The sequence below is a fragment of the Dendrobates tinctorius genome, unplaced genomic scaffold, assembly GCF_039654945.1.
Source record: "Dendrobates tinctorius isolate UK_male_01 unplaced genomic scaffold, ASM3965494v1 ptg000007l, whole genome shotgun sequence".
NCBI classification, from domain to species: Eukaryota; Metazoa; Chordata; class Amphibia; order Anura; family Dendrobatidae; genus Dendrobates; species Dendrobates tinctorius.
The window spans coordinates 29,608,953-29,630,735 of NW_027361675.1; the positions used below are offsets into that span (position 1 = coordinate 29,608,953).

General features: G+C 41.9%; 2 protein-coding genes across 3 annotated transcripts in view; both read left to right on the forward strand.

Annotated features, from left to right (window-relative positions):
- VMP1 (vacuole membrane protein 1) overlaps window positions 1-21,783 on the forward strand; it is a 268,295-nt gene that overhangs the window by 58,550 nt on the left and 187,962 nt on the right. The window contains exons 4-6 of the mRNA XM_073572977.1: window positions 972-1,107; window positions 6,129-6,219; window positions 10,052-10,162. Of these exons, the coding sequence (XP_073429078.1) occupies window positions 972-1,107; window positions 6,129-6,219; window positions 10,052-10,162 (338 nt within the window). The remainder of the gene's footprint in view (window positions 1-971; window positions 1,108-6,128; window positions 6,220-10,051; window positions 10,163-21,783) is intronic.
- LOC141087389 (uncharacterized) lies at window positions 17,295-21,049 on the forward strand. 2 transcript variants are annotated; one of them, XM_073572975.1, is made up of 3 exons: window positions 17,295-19,717; window positions 19,853-19,963; window positions 20,411-21,049. In XM_073572975.1, exons 1-3 carry the CDS (start codon window positions 19,094-19,096, stop codon window positions 21,047-21,049), a joined length of 1,374 nt encoding a protein of 457 aa, XP_073429076.1. In that variant the 5' UTR covers window positions 17,295-19,093. The 2 variants fall into 2 exon arrangements, with proteins under 2 accessions (XP_073429076.1, XP_073429075.1); XM_073572974.1 differs by having other exon boundaries at window positions 17,307-19,963.

A 21,783-nucleotide genomic window follows, 5' to 3' on the forward strand; every position in this document is an offset into this window, starting at 1 on the left:
AGCAAACTCTATGCGGGCTTTCATATGTCTCCATCGGTCCACTCTGCCATAAAGGCCCGACTGGTGGAGGGCTGTAGTGATAATTGACTTTGTGGAACTTTCTCCCAACTCCCTACTGCATCTGTGGAGCTCAGCCACAGTGATCTTGGGGTTCTTCTTTACCTCTCTCACAAAGGCTCTTCTCCCATGATTGCTCAGTTTGGCTGGACGGCCAGGTCTAGGAAGACTTCTGGTGGTCCCAAACTTCTTCCATTTAAGGATTATGGAGGCCATTATGATCTTAGGAACCTTGAGTACTGCAGAAATTCTTTTGTAACTTTGGCCAGATGTGTGCCTTGCCACAATTCTGTCTCTGAGCTCCTTGGCCAGTTCCTTTGACCTCATGATTCTCATTTGGTCTGACATGCACTGTGAGGGCTTGTATAGACAGGTGTGTGCCTTTACAAATCAAGTCCTATCAGTTTAATTAAACACAGGTAAACTCCAATGAAGGAGTAGAACCATCTCAAGGAGGATCACAAGGAAATGGACAGCATGTGACCTAAATATGAGTGTCTGGTCAAAGGGTCTGAATACTTATGACCATGTGATATTTCAGTTTGTCTTTTTTAATAAATTTGCAAAAATTTCTATAGTTCTGTTTTTTTCAGTCAACATGGGGTGCAGCGTGTACATTAATGAGAAACAAATTAACTTTTTTGAATTTACCAAATAGCTGCAATGAAACAAAGAGTGAAAAATTAAAAGGGGTCTGAATCATCCCAGGGCATTGTGATAGCTGTATTATATTTGGATGAGTAATGGCACTTATTGTATGACTGCACTTGTGGTAGTCCATTGATGGAATGTGAAGCTTTAGGTTTAGGACATGCCTCAGCAGCCCTCTGAATTGGAGGCTGTGAAGATATTGCACATTGACACGCAAAATATTTATAGTTCAATGAAACATTATTCTGACTCTTATTTCACAGATTCCAGCTTCCTGAATGAGAAGAAAAGGCGAGACCGTGAAGAACGACAGAGTATTGTTCTTTGGAGGAAGCCATTCATTACCTTGCAGTATTTTTTTCTTGAAACCTTGATAAGCTTGAAGGAATGGAGCTTTAAGTAAGAATTTATCTTGCTATGATAGAAAAATATTCAGAATTGAGAGTCTAATAACTCATGCTTTTGACAATAGACTTTGTAATTCACTGAACTTCAGTTAAAGGAGCCAGTTCCTTTACGTATTTAGGAGTAGCCGTATGAATGCATATTCACACTTTCCCACCCTCCAAAAAAGTATGGAGGATTCCATATCCAATAACATTTTGCACTTTTAATTTGCAGACACATGTCAGTTAGCTGGTAATTTGGTTAATGCTGTTTGCCTTTAGAAAGAGACAGCCATATATTCTGCTGTCAGACCTGCCGCCCCACAGCTGGGCACTAGCTGTGTGACTGTCCTCTCTGCTCCCTCAGGGCTTTGTTCTGTAGATAGGCAACTAACATTCTGAATTTAGCTTTAGATATAACTGGAGAAGAAAACGTGTAACTCATATTATAAAGGATGGGTAGCTGAAATATCTAAAATATGTCTTAAAGGGAATCTGTCACCCATTTTTAGTGATATCATGTAAAGATATCACCCAATTGTGCATCCCATAAGGATTCTATTAGGACTTTTGATTCCCCCCGACCCTGCACCTTTATGCATAAACACCTTTTTTATCTTGGTGGAGATGTATGGAAATCGCCGCGTTCCGGTCCGATGGGCGGGGCTTATTTGCCTTCTCCCCCCCACCTTCGGCTTGCTGAACGTAATCTTCATCTGTGAATATCACAGATGCCGTAGTTTTCCGCGCATTGAAAAGGCCTCATACGCTTTGCCCAACTGTGGGCGAAGCAATATAATCAGTACTGCGCGTGCCCTGGTATTTTTCAGCGCGGTCTATGCCCCGGAAGTGTGTCCTGCATGTGAAGACTTCCGGGGCATAGACCGCGCTGAAAAATACCGGCGCATGCTCAGTACCGATTATATGCTTTGCCCACAGTTGGGCTAAGCGTACTGCGCAAGCCCCGGAGGCCTTTTCAATGCGCAATCCCGGAAAGCTACGGCATCTGTGATATTCACATATGAAAATTACGTTCAGCAAGCCGAGGGGGGGAAGGCGAATAAGCCCCACCCATCGGACTGGACCGCGGCGCTTTCCATACATCTCCACCAAGATAAAAAAAAAAGGTATTTATGCATCAAAGGTGCGGGGTTGGGGGGAATCAAAAGTCCTAATAGAATCCTTATGGGATGCACAATTAGGTGAAATCTTTACATGATATCACTAAAAATGGGTGACAGATTCCATTTAAAGGAGTTGTTTGGTCTTCTGGTGAAAGTCTGCAGTCACTTTGACTGCAGACTTTTGAAGCTTTACAGCGTGCACACTGTCAGGATTCTCCTGTATTGCCGGTTTGAGCAGACGATCACGTGATGGTTTGCATACATATGCGGTCTTGTGCCGACTAAACGTGCTCTGTCTTACTTTACTACAAGTGAATTAGGTAAAGCCAAGCATGTATTGTTAAAATGTGGCTGGAAGTATGCAAATTGTATACTTGCAATCACGTTACCGCCTGCAACAAAACTGGACAATCCAGACAACAGCGTGCAGTGTGTAAGTAGGGAATCAGAAGTCTTCAGTCACGTAGAGTGACATCAAACTTTCACCTGAATACCGACTACCCCTTAGGCTATGTGCCCACATAGCGTTTTTCAAGCGATTTTTTTTCCTGAGCAGAAACGCATGCCCTTGCCAGGGAAAACGCATGTGCTTTTTGACACACGTTTTTGACGCGATTGTCAAGCGTTTTGACATGCGTTTTCCCATGCGTTTTTGCCCATATAATTGATGGTATGCGGAATCGCGGGTGATTCCGCAAAATTAATGAACATGCTGCATTTTTTTTTACCGCTAAGCGATTCCGCAGCGGTAAAAAACGCACCATTGGCACAACATGTGCATTTTCTATTACAAATGCATGGAATGCTTTTTTTAAGCGTTTCCGCGGCAGAATCGCGCGTTTAAAAACGCCGCGGAAACGCTTAAAAAAGCGCTGCGTGGGCACACAGCCTAAACCTGTCATTTTAGATACTGACAGTGCAATGTTTTAACTTGTTGTTTTGTTGAACTTTCTGTTCATTTGGTCACTTCTACTTTCATTAGAAATGGTTTTCTAAAATTCTACAGAATTGCTGATTGGCATTTCGAAAATATTTATATTTTAAAGTTGTTTTAAATTTCCTGTACCTATTCAACTCTCCTACACTTCAAGAAGACTAGGCAGGCAGAACCTATGGATTGGTAAACGGTAGTGATGAGCGCAAGTGCTCGTTACTCGAGTTTGCCTAGGGTGCTCAGGTATGTACCGAGTATCGTGGGTGCCCGAGTGACATGTTCAAGTCGCCGTGTCCTCATGTTTAGCACATGTTAGACAGCCACAAAACATGCGGCGTTTGGCTGACAAACTGTCTTGAAACATGTGGCCACGTGGACTCGAAGCACCCTAGACATACTCTAGAAACGAGCACTTGCGTTCATTACTAGTAAACTATAGCACAGGACACCATTGCAACTAGGAAATTGGGCCTGATGACCAGGTTTAGCTCCCTGCCCTTTAAACATTCAGCAACTAGATGCTTTCACCCAAATATAGGCTGGTGTGTGTAGCTACTTGCAATAGTTGATCATGGTTTGCTTTTGTCTTTGTGAAGACAATACTTTAGTATTCAATATTTTTATACAGTCATTCTAATTAGTCAGCAGTGATTTGGTGGTTCAGGGATGATATACCTGTTATACGTTTTTTGTTTTTCTGGACAACTTATGCAAAATCCCAGACTACCATCATTTTTGCAATTCAGATTTTAAGTTAGAAAAGTCCATCAGTTTTTATAAACGTCTTATTATTAAAGAATAGATTTGTATACATCATAAGATGCAAGACAAAATCTCAACAAATTACATTTTTATGGAACAACTAGCAAAAGGCAACAGCCCACAATTCTGATATGACCACCTTGGCAGCATTCACTGTAAAATGATTGATTATTGCAAGCATAATAATCTGGTCAAACGCCTCCAGCTTCATACAAATCATGGGCATATACGGTTAGATCCATATATATTTGGACAGAGACAACATTTTTCTAATTTTGGTTCTAGACATTACCACAATGAATTTTAAACAAAACAATTCAGATGCAGTTGAAGTTCAGACTGCATCTGAATTGTTTTGTTTAAAGCTCCTTGTGGTAATGACTAGAACCAAAATTAGGAAAATGTTGTCTCTGACCAAATATATATGGACCTAACTGTAAATAAAGAAACGGTTTTCTGGACATTTGGCAACCCTGCTGATGTGTAGCTAGACTTGGTGTACGTGATCTGTAATTCAATGCGATATTGCATTTTAAGCAGCACACACTTATAAAAATAAGACTCACGGTTTCAGATTTGTTTGTTTTTTTAAAGGTCAATTGGTTAATGTGAAATTTGTAACTGATTTCCTGAAATATTTTCCAACCTTAAGTGTCTTGTTACTGAATATATTAGTAGTGTTTATTAGTTAGATTAAAGTTACCAAATCAATCTGTTCTATTGTAGTCCAGCAAATTGCCAAATGTTTAATTTAACATTTTTATCTGTAAAACCTCACCTTTTAATATAAAACAGCTGTCGAATAATACTTCACGTCACCTGCACAACCCTGATGTTGGGGTTTGTTCACACTGAATCTTTTAAGCAGTATATGGGGCAGAAACTCTCCAAATTTTTCTCGAAAACACACAATGCCTCAAAAGCTTGGAGTTTCCACACGCTAGCAAAAATACTCAGTTTGCCTTCCCATAAGCTGCATTTAAAGAGAACTTGGCTGCTCTATTTAGCAATGTAAAGTAAAGACATGGCCGTAATGGTGCTTTTATACTGATTAAATTGATATATTTGGTGAAAAAATCCACTCTGTGCGTGTTGTTTAATCATCATTTGAAGTTTTCTTTTTAATGAGATTTTTGTGTTCAAGGGCTGTGGGTAGGACCTTCTCCTGGTGACGACTGTGATAGGCGATATAATCAGAAGTTCGATAGTTTAATTTAAAAGTGATTTCTAGCTGGTGGTGGGAAAAGTGAGGCATCCTATGGATGCACTGTAGGCTTGAACATCAGATTTTCAGTGGTATGGTGGACACTGAGAGGGGTAGGGGTCTAGAGACAGGCACAGTTTTATGTGCAGCCCTTTTCTTTCTCCTCCATTTGCACATCTACGGTACTGCTGCTATTGTTTCCATATTGCTAAGCTTACTTTTTACAGACATTGGCCTTAAACTTTTCCACAATTTACAACTGATTAGGATGCCACTTAAGGCTATGTGCACACGCTGCGGTTTTTGCTATGGTTCCGCTGCGGTTTTGGCCCTGCGGAACCACAGCAGTTCCGCAGACATGGTACTTTACCATGTTAGCCTATGGGTTTTCAAAACCGCAGTGCTCACGCTGTGGTTTTTTTTCCTGCAGCATGTCAATTATTTCTGCGGATTCTGCTGCGGTTACACACCTTTAACATAGTAGAGGTGTGAAACCGCAGGGCAAAACCGCAGGCCAAACCGCAGGTCACTTTACCTGCGGTTCCGCGGGAAAAAACCCGCAGGTGAATCTGCAGTGTGTGCACACAGCCTAAAAGAATTGGCTGATTTGTTTACAGTGGACAAATACCACACAACGTCCATGTATCTTTTTTCCACAGTTACAGATCAATTGGATTGCAGAAAAGGAACATGCAGTCATGTACAAATAGACCAAGGCACTGTGTAGATTAATAATTTTTTATAAAGATAAATTGCCAATGTATTTCATTTTTGGTAATCTAGCCATACATGGTCAAGTTTACAAAAATATATATATTAACAGGTACAAATTTCCTTCAATATCTACCACAACAGAAAAATGCTTGCCTAAAGAGGCAGGAATCCCATTGCTGATTTCTGGCAAATGACCTTGAATTATTTTATAATACTTATTGGTCATTTGTTTAAAATTGCTTTTGTTTTGTTATATAAAGAAAAGTAACTTTACATGATTTAAATCTGTTCCATAGATTATGGCACCGTCGTGGGATGGTGGGCTCACTATTGCTCCTCCTTTCATCTCTTACAGTAGCGTATTATGTTGAAGGAGCACATCAACAGGTATGTTCTCCATTAGTCACTAAAGTCCTGTGCCACTGGTTATAGTATCATATTTATTTATGATTCTACATATTTTATGTGATTTTTCTTCATATTAAATGTTTCTTTATATATAGTTTGTTCACACAAGTTTTTATTAGTTGTAAACGTTGAATAGGATTGTACATGCTTTACCATTTAAACCAAAATGCCCAAATACATGAAAAAATTATGAAGATCGAATCAGTAATGATTTTACTTCCATAGTATATATGCCGTATATACTTGAGTATAAGCTGACCCGAGTATAAGCCGAGGCACAAAAAATTGGGAAAACTTATTGACTCGAGTATAAGAATGGTATGCATTGTCCCTTCATCCCCATCCTTAACATCATTGAAAATCTGCAGCTAGACCGCAAAATAGCAGTGCATGCAAAACGACCCAGGAATCTCACAGAACTGGAAGAATTTTCCAAGGAAGAATGGATGAAATTCCCTAAAACAAGAATTGAAAGACTCTTGTCTGGCTACAAAAAGCGTTTACAAGCTGTGATACTTTCAAACGTGCATGATACTAGGTACTAACCATGCAGGGTTCTCAAACTTTTGCATCAGCCCATTTACCTTATTGAAGTTTTTTAAAATGTAAAAATGACAATATTTTTTTTTTTTTGCCTAAAATACAAAGGAAATGTCATATTTAACTTGAGGCCTTTTAGACATCATTTCATCTTCAACTTGCTTAACTGTTCACAATTATAGTAGTTTTGACCAGGGGTGCCCAAACATGCTACTGTAACAATGTCACATAACCATCGGAAATCATAGCCAGTAGTTATCAACTTTTTTCAGAAGGTTGTACAGTGGCTTATTCCTGCATCAGATGTTGAAAGATGCTGTAGCGCTCTGGACAGTGCAGTTGCTGCTTGGCAGGTATAGAGCATGTGACCTATTAATTAGAATAGCACATTAGGTATGTGTGTGATACCTGTGCTACGTTCTAGGTTTTCTTCAACTATCCTTCCTGGCTGGCAGCTGTATATCTCAGCATCCAGAGCGGAAATTAAAAACGCTGCACAACCTTTTAACATCCATGCAATTCTGCATCATAATTTTTAGACTCAAGTCAGTTTATTATTTTAAATGTTTAATGAATGAAAAAAAGGGTTACTAAAGAAAGCAAATATCTCTTGCAGGGCTGTGGAGTCGGTAATACAAACCTCTGACTTCTCAATTTCCCGACTCCCCCATACATGCTTCACTACTGAACACATGTATAAACTGTAGTACTGATTCATCTCAACCTATTAATACCAGAAAGAACAACCAAGTATAATCCAAAAAATATATAAATGTTTATTCAAAATATTTTTTTCTTTTAAAAATGTTTTTTTTTTTTAATACATCATATCAAATAATAGAGCCCACTGAACCACATATAATGACATAACCACTGGTATATAAAATACATCATGTAGCAAATAATTGCACAATTCCATTATTATTCCATGTGTGCAAACTCCGCACTAAAATAAGGTATATGTGCAATAAAAACAGTCTACAAAATAACATGGAGGATGGAAGTAAAAAATGTAAATAAATCACAAATGTACAATGAGAGAACTCGGACAAACTAAATGACTGGTGCATACTGAGAAGAAAAAAAAAATGCATGTATCATAAAAGTGTATACCGTATTTTTCGCTTTATAAGACGCTCCGGATTATAAGATGCACCCCAAATTTTGAGGAGAAAAATAGGAAAAAAACTTTATTTTTAATAAAATGGTGGTGCATCTTATAATCCATGCGTCTTATTGCTTTCCAGGGGTGGTGATGGAGGAGGCCGGAGTGGAACATTGCTGCTGGGATGAGGGGGTGTTTTGATGTGCAGCGTGCCGCTGCCGGTGTCTGTTACTGCCGCCGCCCTCTGTCCCCTGATGCTTGCCACCACCGCCACGCTCTGTCCCCCGGTGCCTGCTTGCCACCACCGCCGCACTCTGTCCCCCAGTGCTTGCCACCACCGCCACGCTGTCCCCCCGGTGCCTGCTTGCCACCACCGCCGCGCTCTCCCCCGGTTCTTACCGCCACCACCGCGCTCTGTCCCCCCGGTGTTTGCCGCCATCGCCGTGCTCTGTCCCGTTCTGAGGGTACTTGCCGCGGCACTCTGTGCCCTGATGCTGCCGCTGCGCTGTCCGCCACCGCCGCGCTCCTGTCCCCCGGTGGTTTCTTCCGCCCCACCGCCGCCGCCGCGCTCTGTCCCGTTCAGCGTGGGGGAGTCTCTGTCGCTCCATGCCTGCTTTCTTCCTGGAAAATGGCCGCCGCGCATGCGCAGACGGACATCTCGGCACTGAAATCTCGGGAGATGAGATTTCAGCGCTGAAATCTCATCTCCCGAGATTTCAGTGCCGAGATGTCCGTCTGCGCATGCGCGGCGGCCATTTTCCAGGAAGAAAGCAGGCATGGAGCGACAGAGACCCCCCCACGCTGAACGGGACAGAGCGCGGCGGCGGTGGTGGGGCAGAAGAAACCACCGGGGGACAGGAGCGCGGCGGTGGCGGACAGCGCAGCGGCAGCATCAGGGCACAGAGTGCCGCGGCAAGTACCCTCAGTGGCAGCGCAAATGTATATCCTCTTTGTAAGACGCACCCCCTTTTTCCCCTCAATTTTGGGGGAAAAAAAGTGCGTCTTACAAAGCGGAAAATACGGTAATTTCAATATGTATGCAAAACAAAACCCCTCGCCAAATGTATCCAATTAATAACGGGTGCATAAATATAAATAGGACAAATTTCAATGCATGTGCAAAAAAGTGTATTGCCTAGATAAATATGCAGAAAATTAAGTAAATGTGCCCAGAAAAATAATGTGCCCTACACCGTGAACCAGGCATTATGGGCCATAATTAATCTCATGTATAAAGACTTTTGTGAACTAAAACTTAATCAGACCAGTGGCTGCCAAATTCTCCCCAACGCACATTTCATGTCTCACTTCCTGATGACAAATGTCTTTATACATGAGATTAATTATGGCCCATAATGCCTGGTTCACGGTGTAGGGAACATTTATTTTTCTGGGCACATTTACTTAATTTTTTGCATATTTATCTAGGCAATACACTTTTTTGCACATGCATTGAAATTTGTCCTATTTATATTTATGAACCCGTTATTAATTGGACACATTTGGCAAGGGGTTTTGTTTTGCATACATGTTGAAATTATACACTTTTATGATACATGCATTTTTTTTTTTCAGTATGCACCAGTCATTTAGTTTGTCCTAAGGGAGTTCTCTCATTGTACATTTGTGCTTTATTTACATTTTTTACTTCCATCCTCCATGTTATTTTGTAGACTGTTTTTCTTGCACATGTACCTTATTTTAGTGCGGAGTTTGCACACATGGAATAATAAGGGAATTGTGCAATTATTTGATACATGATGTATTTTATATACCAGTGGTTATGTCATATTATATGTGGTTCAGTGGCCTCTGTTATTTGATGTGATGTATTAAAAAAAAAAAAAAACATTTTTAAAAGAAAAATATTTTGAATAAACATTTATATATTTTTTGGATTATACTTGGTTGTTCTTTCTGGTATTAATTATTAGTTAAGTTCTCTGTCCAACTTTATTTGTTTGTGGACATTTTTGTAATAGGTCATCTCAACCTATGTTTTATATATTTTAGGAGTCTGTCAGCCCATTTTATACCGACTCGGTCCCCACCAAAATGGACACCAACACAGGCTCCACAGCCCTGACTCTAGGTCCGAAATAAAAAGCATAGCCGTCAATGTGTAATGAAATTGATGATGTACTTACAAATGTCTTTCTCTTACAGTATGTACAATATGTTGAAAAGAAATTTTTATGGTGTGCCTACTGGGTAGGCTTAGGCATTCTGTCCTCTGTGGGACTTGGAACAGGTCTACACACCTTCCTGCTATATTTGGTAAGATATGCATATGTGCTATTCTAATTTTTGTTTTTGTGATTTACAAACCTACCACAAAACAAGGTTTCCTAGAATAGAAATTCTCTTTGTAGAAGAAAAGGTTTCCATTGTGGAATATTTATAAAAAGAGGTCACCATGCAGAACGTACACCATTAGCACATAGTTTACGATTTTGCTATTTTATATTGTAGCGTTAAGATTTTTATTTAGTAAGTGATCCAATCATGAGACATAGCCCGAGCTATTATTCTTTGTCATTTCTAGTTCCTGCTACATAATCAAGTGGGAAGCTTCTGCCAAACTCAGACTTCTAGATGATTTAACTTCAGTCCCGTGATTCTGCTCTTTCAAATTTCAGATTAGACTTTTAAGGATTCCTTATTACAGATACGCAAAACCCAACAGTAAAGTTCGGCGTCCGTACCGAATACTTACTGTTCGGGCACCGAACACGGACTTCACCAGGAAGTCCATGTTACTGTTCGGGTTTAGCAGCCAGAACACCGGGTGTTTGTCACGCTGTCATGTGCATGACAGCGCGGCAAACACCGCTTCTGATCGGTGGTGAAATCATCCCCGCCGGTCAAAGAGCTGTGATTCCCACGCTGTCAAAAGACAGAGTGAGCGCTCAGCTGTGATCGGTGGTATAAAGTTTACCTCGGGTCACTGGTGTCAGCGGATGGGACTACAGCTCCTACGGCATCTGTGATATTCACAGATGAAGATTACATTCAGCAAGCCGAGGGGGGGGGGGGGGGGGAGAAGGTGAATAAGCCCCGCCCATCGGACCAGCTAAAAAAAATGTATTTATGCATCAAAGATGCCGGGTCGGGGGGAATCAAAAGTCCTAATAGAATCCTTATGGGACGCACAATTGGGTGATATCTTTACATGATATCACTAAAAATGGGTGACAGATTCCCTTTAAAAACAACCTTCAACCTCCCATCATCAATATTTTCACATTATATTATATTGAAAGATCAGATTCGAAGCTTTCTGTTTAATAAGCCCTTATTCTGAGAAGTTACAATTAATCTTCTAAGCAACTTGAATCATAGAATTTTTTGGAGCAACAAAAATGTATATAATTGGTTTAAAGTAGACACTGAAATAGTTACAACCTCTTTCATGATTAAATGGGAAAAAGAACTAAAAAAGTCCTTTCATCTCGAGCAATGGGAGAATGCTATTTCCTACACATATGCCTCAAATATATCAATGACTCTTCACGAATCATTCTTTAAACTCCTATCCAGGTGGTATTACACATCTGCCAGACTAGCCCCCTTAAATCCAAGCAATTCCTATTTGTGCTGGAGAAACTGTGGACATTACGGAGACCTCCTCCATATGTTTTGAAAGTGTCCCAAAACTAAACTTCTTTCGGCTCAGACCTTTAACCTGGTGAACAAATTACACGGCAGTAATATTGAAATCACCCCACAATTGGCACTTTTATCACTAGAATTGGAAAATATTAACATGGCCATAAGACCTATTCTAATTCATATAGTCTTAGTTATTAAGCACTGTATAGCATATCATTGGAAAAGCCCAAACCCACCCGCATTCTCGGACATAGTATATAGAATCTTTCAGCATAGACTATACGAATACAAATTTGCAATTGCCAACAACTATTTTCCTAAATACTCTCAAAAATGGGGTAGTTGGATGGAAATATATCCTTATTTCCAGTATATGAGTGTGATCAGCAATTGTTGCATAATTATTCTGTTGCTCAAAATGTAAAATCTATTTGCATTTCCTGAAACGCTCATGTTGTCTTTCAATATTCTGTATGTCTTAGAGTGTAATACCAATCTATATACATTGTTAAAGAACCTGTTCGGACTTGTTGGTCCTCCTTTGTTTTTGTACTTCCCTATTTTCCACTCCCCTCACCTTTACCGCCTCCCTCTTCCCCCTCTCCTCCCTTTTCTCCCCTCCACTACTACCCCCAAATACATGTAAAATGTTAATAAAAAAACATTGAAAAGGGACTACAGCTCCTGTCATCCGACAACTACTGCCGATAACAGCGAGAGCAGGAGCGGCTTATGGGTGTATTCATCAGCTGCTCCTGAGCTGTTAATAAATAATTAAAAAAGAAAAAAACAATGTGGGTTCCCCTGTATTTTTGATAACCAGCCAGGCAAAATTCACAGCTGGGGGCTACAACCCTCAGCTGTCAGTTTCCGCAAGGTTGGTTGTCAAGAATAGAGGGGTCCTCATGCTGTATTTTCTAATTATTTAAATAAATAATTAAAAAATTTAAAAAAAAGGCATGGGGCACCCCCATTTTTCACAAACAGCCTTGCTAAAGCTCACAGCTGGTGGCTGGTATTCTCAGGCTGGTAAAGGGCCATTGATACAGGCCCCCCAGCCTTAAAACAGCTGCCCAGAAAATGTGCATCTATTTTTTTTTTTTTTTTTATTATTTACAGCGCAGGAGCCGGCTAATGAATACACCCTTCAGCCGCTCCTGCTCTCGCTGTTATTAGCGGCAGCAGGTGTCGGATGATGGGAGCTGTAGTCCTGTCCGCTGACACCAGTGACTGGAGGTAAACTTTATACCTCCGATCACAGCTGAGCGCTCACGGTGTCTTTTGACAGTGTGGGAACCGCAGCTCTTTGGCGGGGATTATTTCACCACTGAACAGAAGCGATGTTTGCTGCACTGCCATGCGCATGAGAGCGTGGCAAGCACTGGCTGTTCGGGCCCCCCATTCAAGTGAATGGGGTTCGGGTCCGGGTAATGTTCTGGTACCCGAACCCTAACTTTTTGTAACTGTTCGGCCAAACCCAACGGACCTGAGAACATCCAGGTGTCCGCCCATCTCTTTTCCTTATGATTGACGTAAAGAGAATCTGTCAAAAACATTTGCCCTAGGCTAGAAGAGGTAATGCAGCATAAGGCACGCTAAAACTTTTCCATGGTCTACCTATTTTTCCGCTACTTGCTGCCCCTTTGCGCAGAAAAGCATATTTTATTCATATGTAAATTATGCTTGCGAGTGCACTTGTGGGCATATCTGTGCACTTGCAGTCCTTGTCACCTCTTAGCTTATCTCCACCGGTGCTGCCCTCCACTACTTGATTGACGACATAGAGGCTTTACTGCAAGCCATCACCTCTGCTCTCAATGATTTATCAATAAACAGTGGGTGGCAATGGCACGGAGATGCTAATAAGAGCCAATGACTGCAAGTTCACTGATACACCTACCAATGCACTTCCAAAGCTAATTTGCATATGGATGAAATTCAGATTTTTGGTGAGCAGGACACCAGATGGCAAAATAGTTATAGATATCCAAGTGTTTTACCCTACCCTATCCTCTGCTAGCCTAGGGCAAATGTATTTGAAAAGTATGGTAATAAACATATACAAGGTGTACTCGCGCTATGATTCAGACATATGAACACAGTACTGATCAATGTTAAATACCTGTTGGAGTGAAGGTGATTTTCATAAACGAAATGCAGGTTGGTGAATCAGATGTGAGGTCTGTTTGGCAAACTAGATTAAAAGGACAAGAGGATTAGAACATACTTATAGGGATTTGCGCCCAAAAGTAAAAAATACTAGGGTGAGTGAATAAAATTGTTAAAATAATTAACTTAATATCTATAGAGCTGTGCAAATGAGCATATAATAATCGCACTAAAGGGCATGTCACACTAAGAGATATCGCTAGCAATATCGCTATAACTAGTGACGTTATAGCGATATTGCTAGCGATATCTCTGTGTCTGATACTTACCTACGACCGGCTCCCCCGCTGATTATCGCTGATCGCGCGAGAACGTTCAGGACTGTTTCTCGTCGTCAGCTTCCTGCGGCGCTTCCTGCTGTGAGGACGAGCGACGCGTGGAGCCGGGCGGGAGGACGCAGGATCGCCTGGTGTGACAGGTAAGTAGCGATCCCCGTCCCCAGCGATGTCGCTAGTGAGATCTGCCTGTGTGGCAGCTCACTAGCGACCACTTAGCGATGTACCAGCGATCCTGACCGCGTCATATCGCTGGTCGGGATCGCTGGTACATCGCTAAGTGTAACAGTACCTTAAGGTGCTAGAAGTGCTGAGTACGTCTATAGAAGTGATCTTGCTAGACAGCAGATACTTAAAGTCAGATATCTGTGGCCTAATGCATAGATTTGAGTCCAGTTGATATGGTGAATATTTAGTGCTTATCTTAGATTAAGTCATAGATTTCTCCAAGGTTAAGATGAGTCCTGGAAGGCTGACTCGACCGGTGACAGGCGCTCACTGTGCCAGACGCTGAGGCGTGGGTACCCGCGGTGAACGCTGACAGGACCTTCATGACGTATTCGGTCACGTGAGACTCGCATGGTCACATGGTGCCCAGAAGCCAGCTACGGCGTGCAAAAGGAGCCAAAATTGTCCAACGCGTTTCGGAATTACTGCGGATTACTTCATCAGGGATGGCTCCTCTTGCGTTGGTGGCTTTAAATACCTTTGGCTCATGATGCATTGGTTAATCAAAAGCAAAACAATTCAACCTCATTGTTTAGTCCCTTTGGTTTCAGGGTGTCTAGTTCAAAAATCCATCGCGTTTCTTCTCTTGACATCTGCATGATGAAATCCCCTTTGCACCAGTTTTTGTTAACTGTTTTGTTGCCCATTACTTTCACACCTTTTACAGAGCCCCTATGGAATAATTTTAAATGTCTGGATAAAGGGTGATTATCAAAATTATTCCTAATATTCCGAAGGTGTTCTCCAATTCTTTTACAAAGGGGGCGTATGGTTCGTCCCACATACATTTTATGGCACGGGCATTCAGTAACATAGATCACTCCTGTTGTGGTGCAGGTTATAAAGTCCGTAGTTTGGAACTGTGTTCCACTTTGAGAAGTAACAGATTTTTCTTTTGTAAGATGTAATGTCTTACACACTATACATTTTTGGCAAGGATAAAAGCCTTTGGTTTGTGTTTTAAAGGGGCCAATGGAATTACTTGAATGCCCAGGATTCCGCACTGTGGGGGCAATAATGTGGCCCAAATTTCTAGCTTTTCTAAAAATAAATTTTGGATGTTCAGTTATTTTATCCCCAATTACCTTATTCTCCCTCAGAAGTTCCCACTGTTTTCTAACTATTTTCTTTAGGAGGTGAGTATTAGAATTGCATTGTGTGATAATGGGGATAGATATTAAACCTGATATCTCTGATTGATAATCCTCCCTTGGTTTGTTGTTATAAATGAGTTCTCCTCTGGGGATATCTTTAACATTATCCTTAATTTTTAGTAGGTATTCACGTGCATAGCCCTTATTTAGGAATTTATTGACAAGTGTCAGCTTCCTTGCCGTAATGTGATGGACTTGCAGCTGATCCAGCCTATATATACGAGCTCCGCTATACTATACTCCATTAATGTATCTGAAAAGTATTTATTTTTAGTCATCCTGATTTTTTTTTTTTGCAGCTAATTATTAGTTTGGTGCAACAATACTGAAGTAAAAGATAATGTTTTATTTCTTTAAAAGAATAAAAATAAATAAAATATCTATCTGTAGCTCTATCCCATATCTATCTATTTATCTCTCTATCTACATCTCAAAATTAGAGAAACCACAAAGAGAAAACTGCCCAATAAAAATGAAAGTATTATTAATCTCCTTCTTCTATAAGAATGCATTTGTTACATGATAATTAAAAGGGACCCTAATGAATGCATTTTTTATAAAGTTTAGTTATGCATTGAAGTTCTTGTGAGAAGGAGTGAGCACTCACTGGTGTCCTGTACTCATAGTTGTATTTATGATTGTCCTTTGCAGTCACATGCTGCACTTTTCTGATGTATTAGTTGCAGTTTTCCAAGGGTGAAACATTTCATTTCTTTATCTTTTTCTTATTTAAACATTTTTTGTATCCTGTGAAACAGGATACAAAGTGGTACGAACTTTGGCAGTGTGTCTGAAATCGCTGGATTTCCAGAAAATATCTGATCACTGCCTGGCAGCCTGGAGGCAACTCCCAGTGGAACTATGTCAGTGCTGTTGCATCATGAAGATTTCCTGCAGAATAAACTATTAATACTCTGTTCGTGTTAGAAATGGAGATGATCTCACAGGCAAAATTCTGATGTTTCCCATCTTGGACACAACTTTTAAACACTGATGTGTATTAATGTACTAGACTTCATTTATCCTGTGGGATTTTCTATATTTTATTTTTGGCATAATTTCCTCTATTTACCTAATGGTCACATTTCTATTACGGTATATAGTCACAGGCTGATTTTTTTTTTTTTTTTCTATTTTCTTCATTCATATTTTCAGCTTCTGTCTCAAAGTGGAGGATCAGCCTCCTCTTACTTTTTTTTTTAACTTTTTTTTTTTTTTAAACTTATTTTTCCTGGTTTTGGATATCAATATTCCATTAATTTAGATATATTCATGTGTGCTTATTCAAACCCATTTATTAAATCTAATTCCGATATGCTATATTTTAGATTATAGCCTATTCATTGGAAAGCCCTACCTGGTGCATGTATTTAACCCCTTAGCGACAGAGCCAGTATGCAGCTTATTGACCAGGCCAATTTTTACAATTCTGACCACTGTCCCTTTATGAGGTTATAACTCTGGAACGCTTTAATGGATCCCGCTGATTCTAAGATTGTTTTTTCGTGACATATTGTACTTCATGTTAGTGGTAAAATTTCTTCGATAAGTCTTGTGTTTATTTATGAAAAAAACGGAAATATGGCGAAAATTTTGAAAATTTAGCAATTTTAAAACTTTAAATTTGTATGCCCTCAAATCAGAGAGATGTGTCAGACAAATTTCTTAATAAATAACATTTCCCACATGTCTACTTTACATCAGCTCAATTTTGGAAGCAAAATTTTTTTTTGTTAGGAAGTTATAAGGGTTAAAAGTTGACCAGCGATTTCTCATTTTTACTCTTCGCCACGACAGCACCCACTGGAGGTATCGGATCCGCCCATTTGGAACAGGAAACCCTACAGGAAAGATAAAAGGGGCGGTCCGCCTTTCCTCCTCAGTTTTGGTTTCCTGTTCCAAATGGAGCAGGATCCTGCAGGATCTTACCTGGGCCATGCATCCGCCTGTGTGGTCTCCTCGGGAACGGCAGGGGCTGCGGTCCGGAAGCAGCGTCGGGGGAGACTCCGTTTGACGGTTCCCCCCTCGTCTGACGGCATAATGGTGATGACCGGGTCCGGGTATGGCCGCCCGGTCTTACCAGGGAGCGGACCGGTCTGGCATCCGAAGGCACAGCCCTCCCCCCCCCCTTTTTTTCGGTGGTGACACAGCGTGGGAGGTGAGGCCATGAGTGCGCGAACCGCGCGTGTGAGTAGCGGTGGCGCAGGAGCCGGCCGGCGCCCGACGCTCCTATACCCCGGAAGTAATGGTTGAACTTCCGGGGTAGGATGGCGATGACGCGGCGCATGCGCCCTGACACAGGGCGACTTCCGGGGGCACGACAGGAGAAGATAAAACAGCGCTGCAACGAGGGAACCATGTCGTCCCCCACGGAGTCGCAGGCCCCAGCAGGGGACTCAGCTGGGGGCAATTCCTCCAGGGACCGCAGCGCCAGGACAGAGACTGCCCGCAGGAGCGAGGCAGCAGAAGCCCGATCCAGACCGTCTCAGCCATCCGACCCGGTATTAAGCTTCACTGGGTGAGTGTGCAAAGTATAAACTCTACCTATTAAGCTAAAACCTCTCCCCCCCCTCCCCCCTCTCTCCTTTCCTTTGACCTTCCACTTCAGTCAAAGAAAAAAGTTAAAACTAAACATAAAGAATGCGCATTATGTTCAGAGCCTCTCCCTGACTCCTACCCCAAAAAACTCTGCAAACAATGCATGAAAGAGACCAGGCAGGGGTCGACGATATCTTCTAAAGATATCCGAGCCATAATTAGGGAGGAGATACAAGCCATCAACCGCGCCAGCACTCCCTCAGAGTCCAGTCATAAGAGACAGGCCGTTGTTAGTTCAGAGTCAGAGGAGGAACAGGAGTTAAACTCAGGCTCTGCATCCACATCCTCATCGTCATCCTCGGAGATGGAAGGACGCGCATGTTTTCCACTGGACAGCGTGGATAATCTAGTAAAAGCGGTTAGAAATACCATGGGGTGTGAAGAGGAAAGGGGCGCCCAAACCGCGCAGGACATTATGTTTGCGGGATTGGCAGAAAAAAAGAGGAGATCATTTCCGGTGATACCGGCAATTAAGGACCTCATCAAAAGAGAGTGGGAAAAGCACGACCAGAGAGGTTTTCTCCCATCAGCCTCAAAACGGAAGTATCCGTTCACTGATGAGGACCTATTGAAATGGACTAAAATACCAAAGGTGGATGCCGTCAAAGCCTCCACTTCCAAACAGACCTCGATTCCGGTCGAGGACGCAGGATTGTTAGCAGACCCATTAGACCGAAAAGCAGAATCTTCGCTCAAAAGGTCCTGGGAGTCCACCACCGGGGTATTTAAACCCGCAATAGCCAGCACATGTACGGCTAGATCAATGCTGGTATGGCTAGATCAGTTAGATCAGCAGATCGAACAAAGAATATCAAGGGAGAAACTGCGTGCAGCCATCCCGTTGATAAGAGGTGCAGCTGCCTTTATGGCAGATGCTTCAGCGGACACCCTAAGACTGGCAGCAAGGTCGGCAGCCCTGGTGAATAACGCCAGACGTGCGCTGTGGATAAAAAGCTGGAAAGGGGATGCACAATCAAAATCCAAAATTAGTGCAACCCCATGCGAGGGTGAGTTCCTCTTTGGAAAAGCCTTAGACGAAATTCTCGCCAAGGCAAAAGAGAGGAAAAAGGCCTTCAGTGATTCTCCCATTCCGTTTTATAGGAAAACCTTTAAGAGACGGCCATTCGGGAGAAGAAGACAGTCGGACAGAACGAATAGATGGGCCACGAAAGATGAAAAGCAGAAGGGTACCATCTTCAGAGGGCCAACATATAGGAGAGATAAAAATTAAAAGTTTAGACCCACCAGTTGGGGGTAGATTAAAATTTTTTGTTACCAAATGGGAACAAATTACGTTAAGCCCATGGATTTTGAACATAATCAGGGAAGGAATAAAGATTGAATTCCTTCAGATCCCTCATGAATTCTTTGTTATAACTCGCCTTAATTCCTCAGTTCAGCAAAAGGCTCTCGAAGACGAGATTCGAGTGCTACTAGCTAAAAAAGTTTTAGTTGACGTCCCTGAAGGACAAGAGGGTAGAGGCTTTTATTCTCCCCTGTTTTTGGTTTCTAAACCAGACGGTACATTTAGAACCATTATTAATTTAAAGAAGCTTAATTCGTTTATAAAAAATTATAACTTCAAAATGGAATCAATTAGATCCACTATAAGGCTTCTGTTCCCAAATTGCGTAATGGCAGGGATTGATTTAAAAGATGCTTATTATCATCTCCCTATTCACAATAGATTCCAGAAATACCTAAGAGTCGCAGTGGAAGTCGAAGGCAGGATTCGTCATTTCCAATACGCGGCCATGCCCTTCGGGCTTTCCACGGCACCAAGAATATTTACCAAGGTGATGGCAGAAGTGATGGCCTACCTTCGCCAAAAGAATACACTGATTGTGCCATATTTAGACGACTTCCTAATAATTGGGAATTCAGTCAAACAATGTACCGAACGCGTGACTGACGCAATCTCGTCTTTTCAGAGCCTTGGCTGGATCATCAATATCCAAAAGTCCAGACTCGATCCACAATCTCTCCAGACATTTCTAGGATTTCAACTAGATTCCTTGACCCAGAGATGCCTACTACCTCAGGTAAAAATCACCCTCACGAAACAAAAAATACGAGCAGCTATAGATAGACCACGGGTATCCTTGAGAGGAGCAATGTCACTATTAGGATCACTAAATTCTTGCACCCCGGCAGTCCGGTGGGCCCAGTACCATGTCCGTACATTACAACACCAGATCCTCCAGGAGGATAAGCGACATAGTGGGCATTTACAGAGCAAAATAACCCTGTAACAAGAAGTCTTGACTTCTCTAGAGTGGTGGTTAGATGATGACCATTTATGTTCAGGAGTTCCGTGGGTTATAGTCCCATCTTGTATCGTAACCACCGATGCCAGTCCCCAGGGCTGGGGAGCCCACATGGAGAATGAGTTTCATCAGGGAAAGTGGAATAGAGAGGAATGCGAATACTCATCCAATTTAAAAGAACTGACTGCAGTGTTCTATGCTCTATACAACTTCCTTCCGCAGCTCCAACAGAAGCATGTCAGGATACTATCGGACAATACCACCACCGTGGCCTATATAAACAAACAAGGAGGAACTCGATCAGAGACTCTGATGTCCTCAGCGGCAAGAATTTTAAACTTAGCAGAAAACTATTTTTTGTCCCTCTCGGCCCTTCATATCAGAGGCGAGAGCAATCAAAAGGCGGACTTCCTAAGCCGACACACTCTGCGGCAAGGAGAGTGGTGCCTCAATCAGAAGGTCTTCAGGGACATAGTAGCCTTATGGGGACAACCCGAGGTGGACCTTTTCGCCACAAAGGAGAACAGGCAGATAAAAATATTTGCCTCCCTATCTCCATCAGACCACCCAGACATACTAGACGCCCTTCTAACTCCATGGAATTTCAACCTGGCGTATGCATTCCCTCCATTGATCCTCCTACCTCAAGTAATTCGGAAGATCAGAGACGACAAAGCAAGGATAATCTTAATAGCACCGTTCTGGCCAAAAAGACCGTGGTTTTCGTGGCTGCAGATTATGTCGATAACAGATCCTTGGGTCCTTCCTTCGACTCCCAACCTACTCTCCCAAGGCCCCTTTTTCCACCCTCAAGTGGTCAGTTTGCACTTGACGGCGTGGAATTTGAGAGGCAGTTATTGAGGACAAGAGGTTTTTCTGAGTCTTTAATTACTACACTACTACAAAGTAGAAAACAGTCCACAACCCAAATTTACACTAGAATATGGAAAAAATTTCTTCAATTCCATACAGTACCTCATACAGCAGAAGTTCCGATAATCCCAATCTTAGAATTTCTGCAGAAAGGGAAAGACTTAGGCCTAGCAGTAAATACGCTAAGAGTACAAATATCGGCATTAGGAGCGCTATATGGCCATAATATAGCAGGCAACAAGTGGATAACTCGATTCATTACAGCATGTGAACGAATAGCTCCAATCCACATACCCTCCGTCCCTACATGGGATCTAAATCTGGTCCTAGATGCCCTAACGGTAGACCCCTTTGAGCCGATCAACACAATACCCTTCAAACACTTAGCACTTAAAATGGCCCTCTTGGTAGCACTGACCTCAGCTAGAAGAGTGGGTGATATCCAGGCCTTGTCAATAGATCCACCCTTTTTTCAAGAATACCAAGACAGATTGGTATTAAAACCAGACCCTGCCTACCTGCCAAAAGTAGCAACAAAATACCATAGATCTCAGGAGATACTCCTCCCAACCTTCTATATAAATCCCTCTACTCCGGAAGAGCAGAAGTTCCATACTCTGGACATCAAAAGAACTGTCCTAAAATATATTGACAGGTCCAACAGTTGGAGGCAGAGTAGGGCCCTATTTGTTTCATTTCAGGGCTGTAAGAAGGGGTATGGA

Coding starts and splice junctions, on each gene's coding strand:
- LOC141087389 (XM_073572974.1), top strand. CDS start 19,094: ATGAAAAGCAGAAGGGTACCATCTTCAGAGGGCCAACATATAGGAGAG. Junction 19,964..20,410: donor AGAGATGCCTACTACCTCAG/GTAAAAATCACC, acceptor TTCCTTCCGCAG/CTCCAACAGAAGCATGTCAG.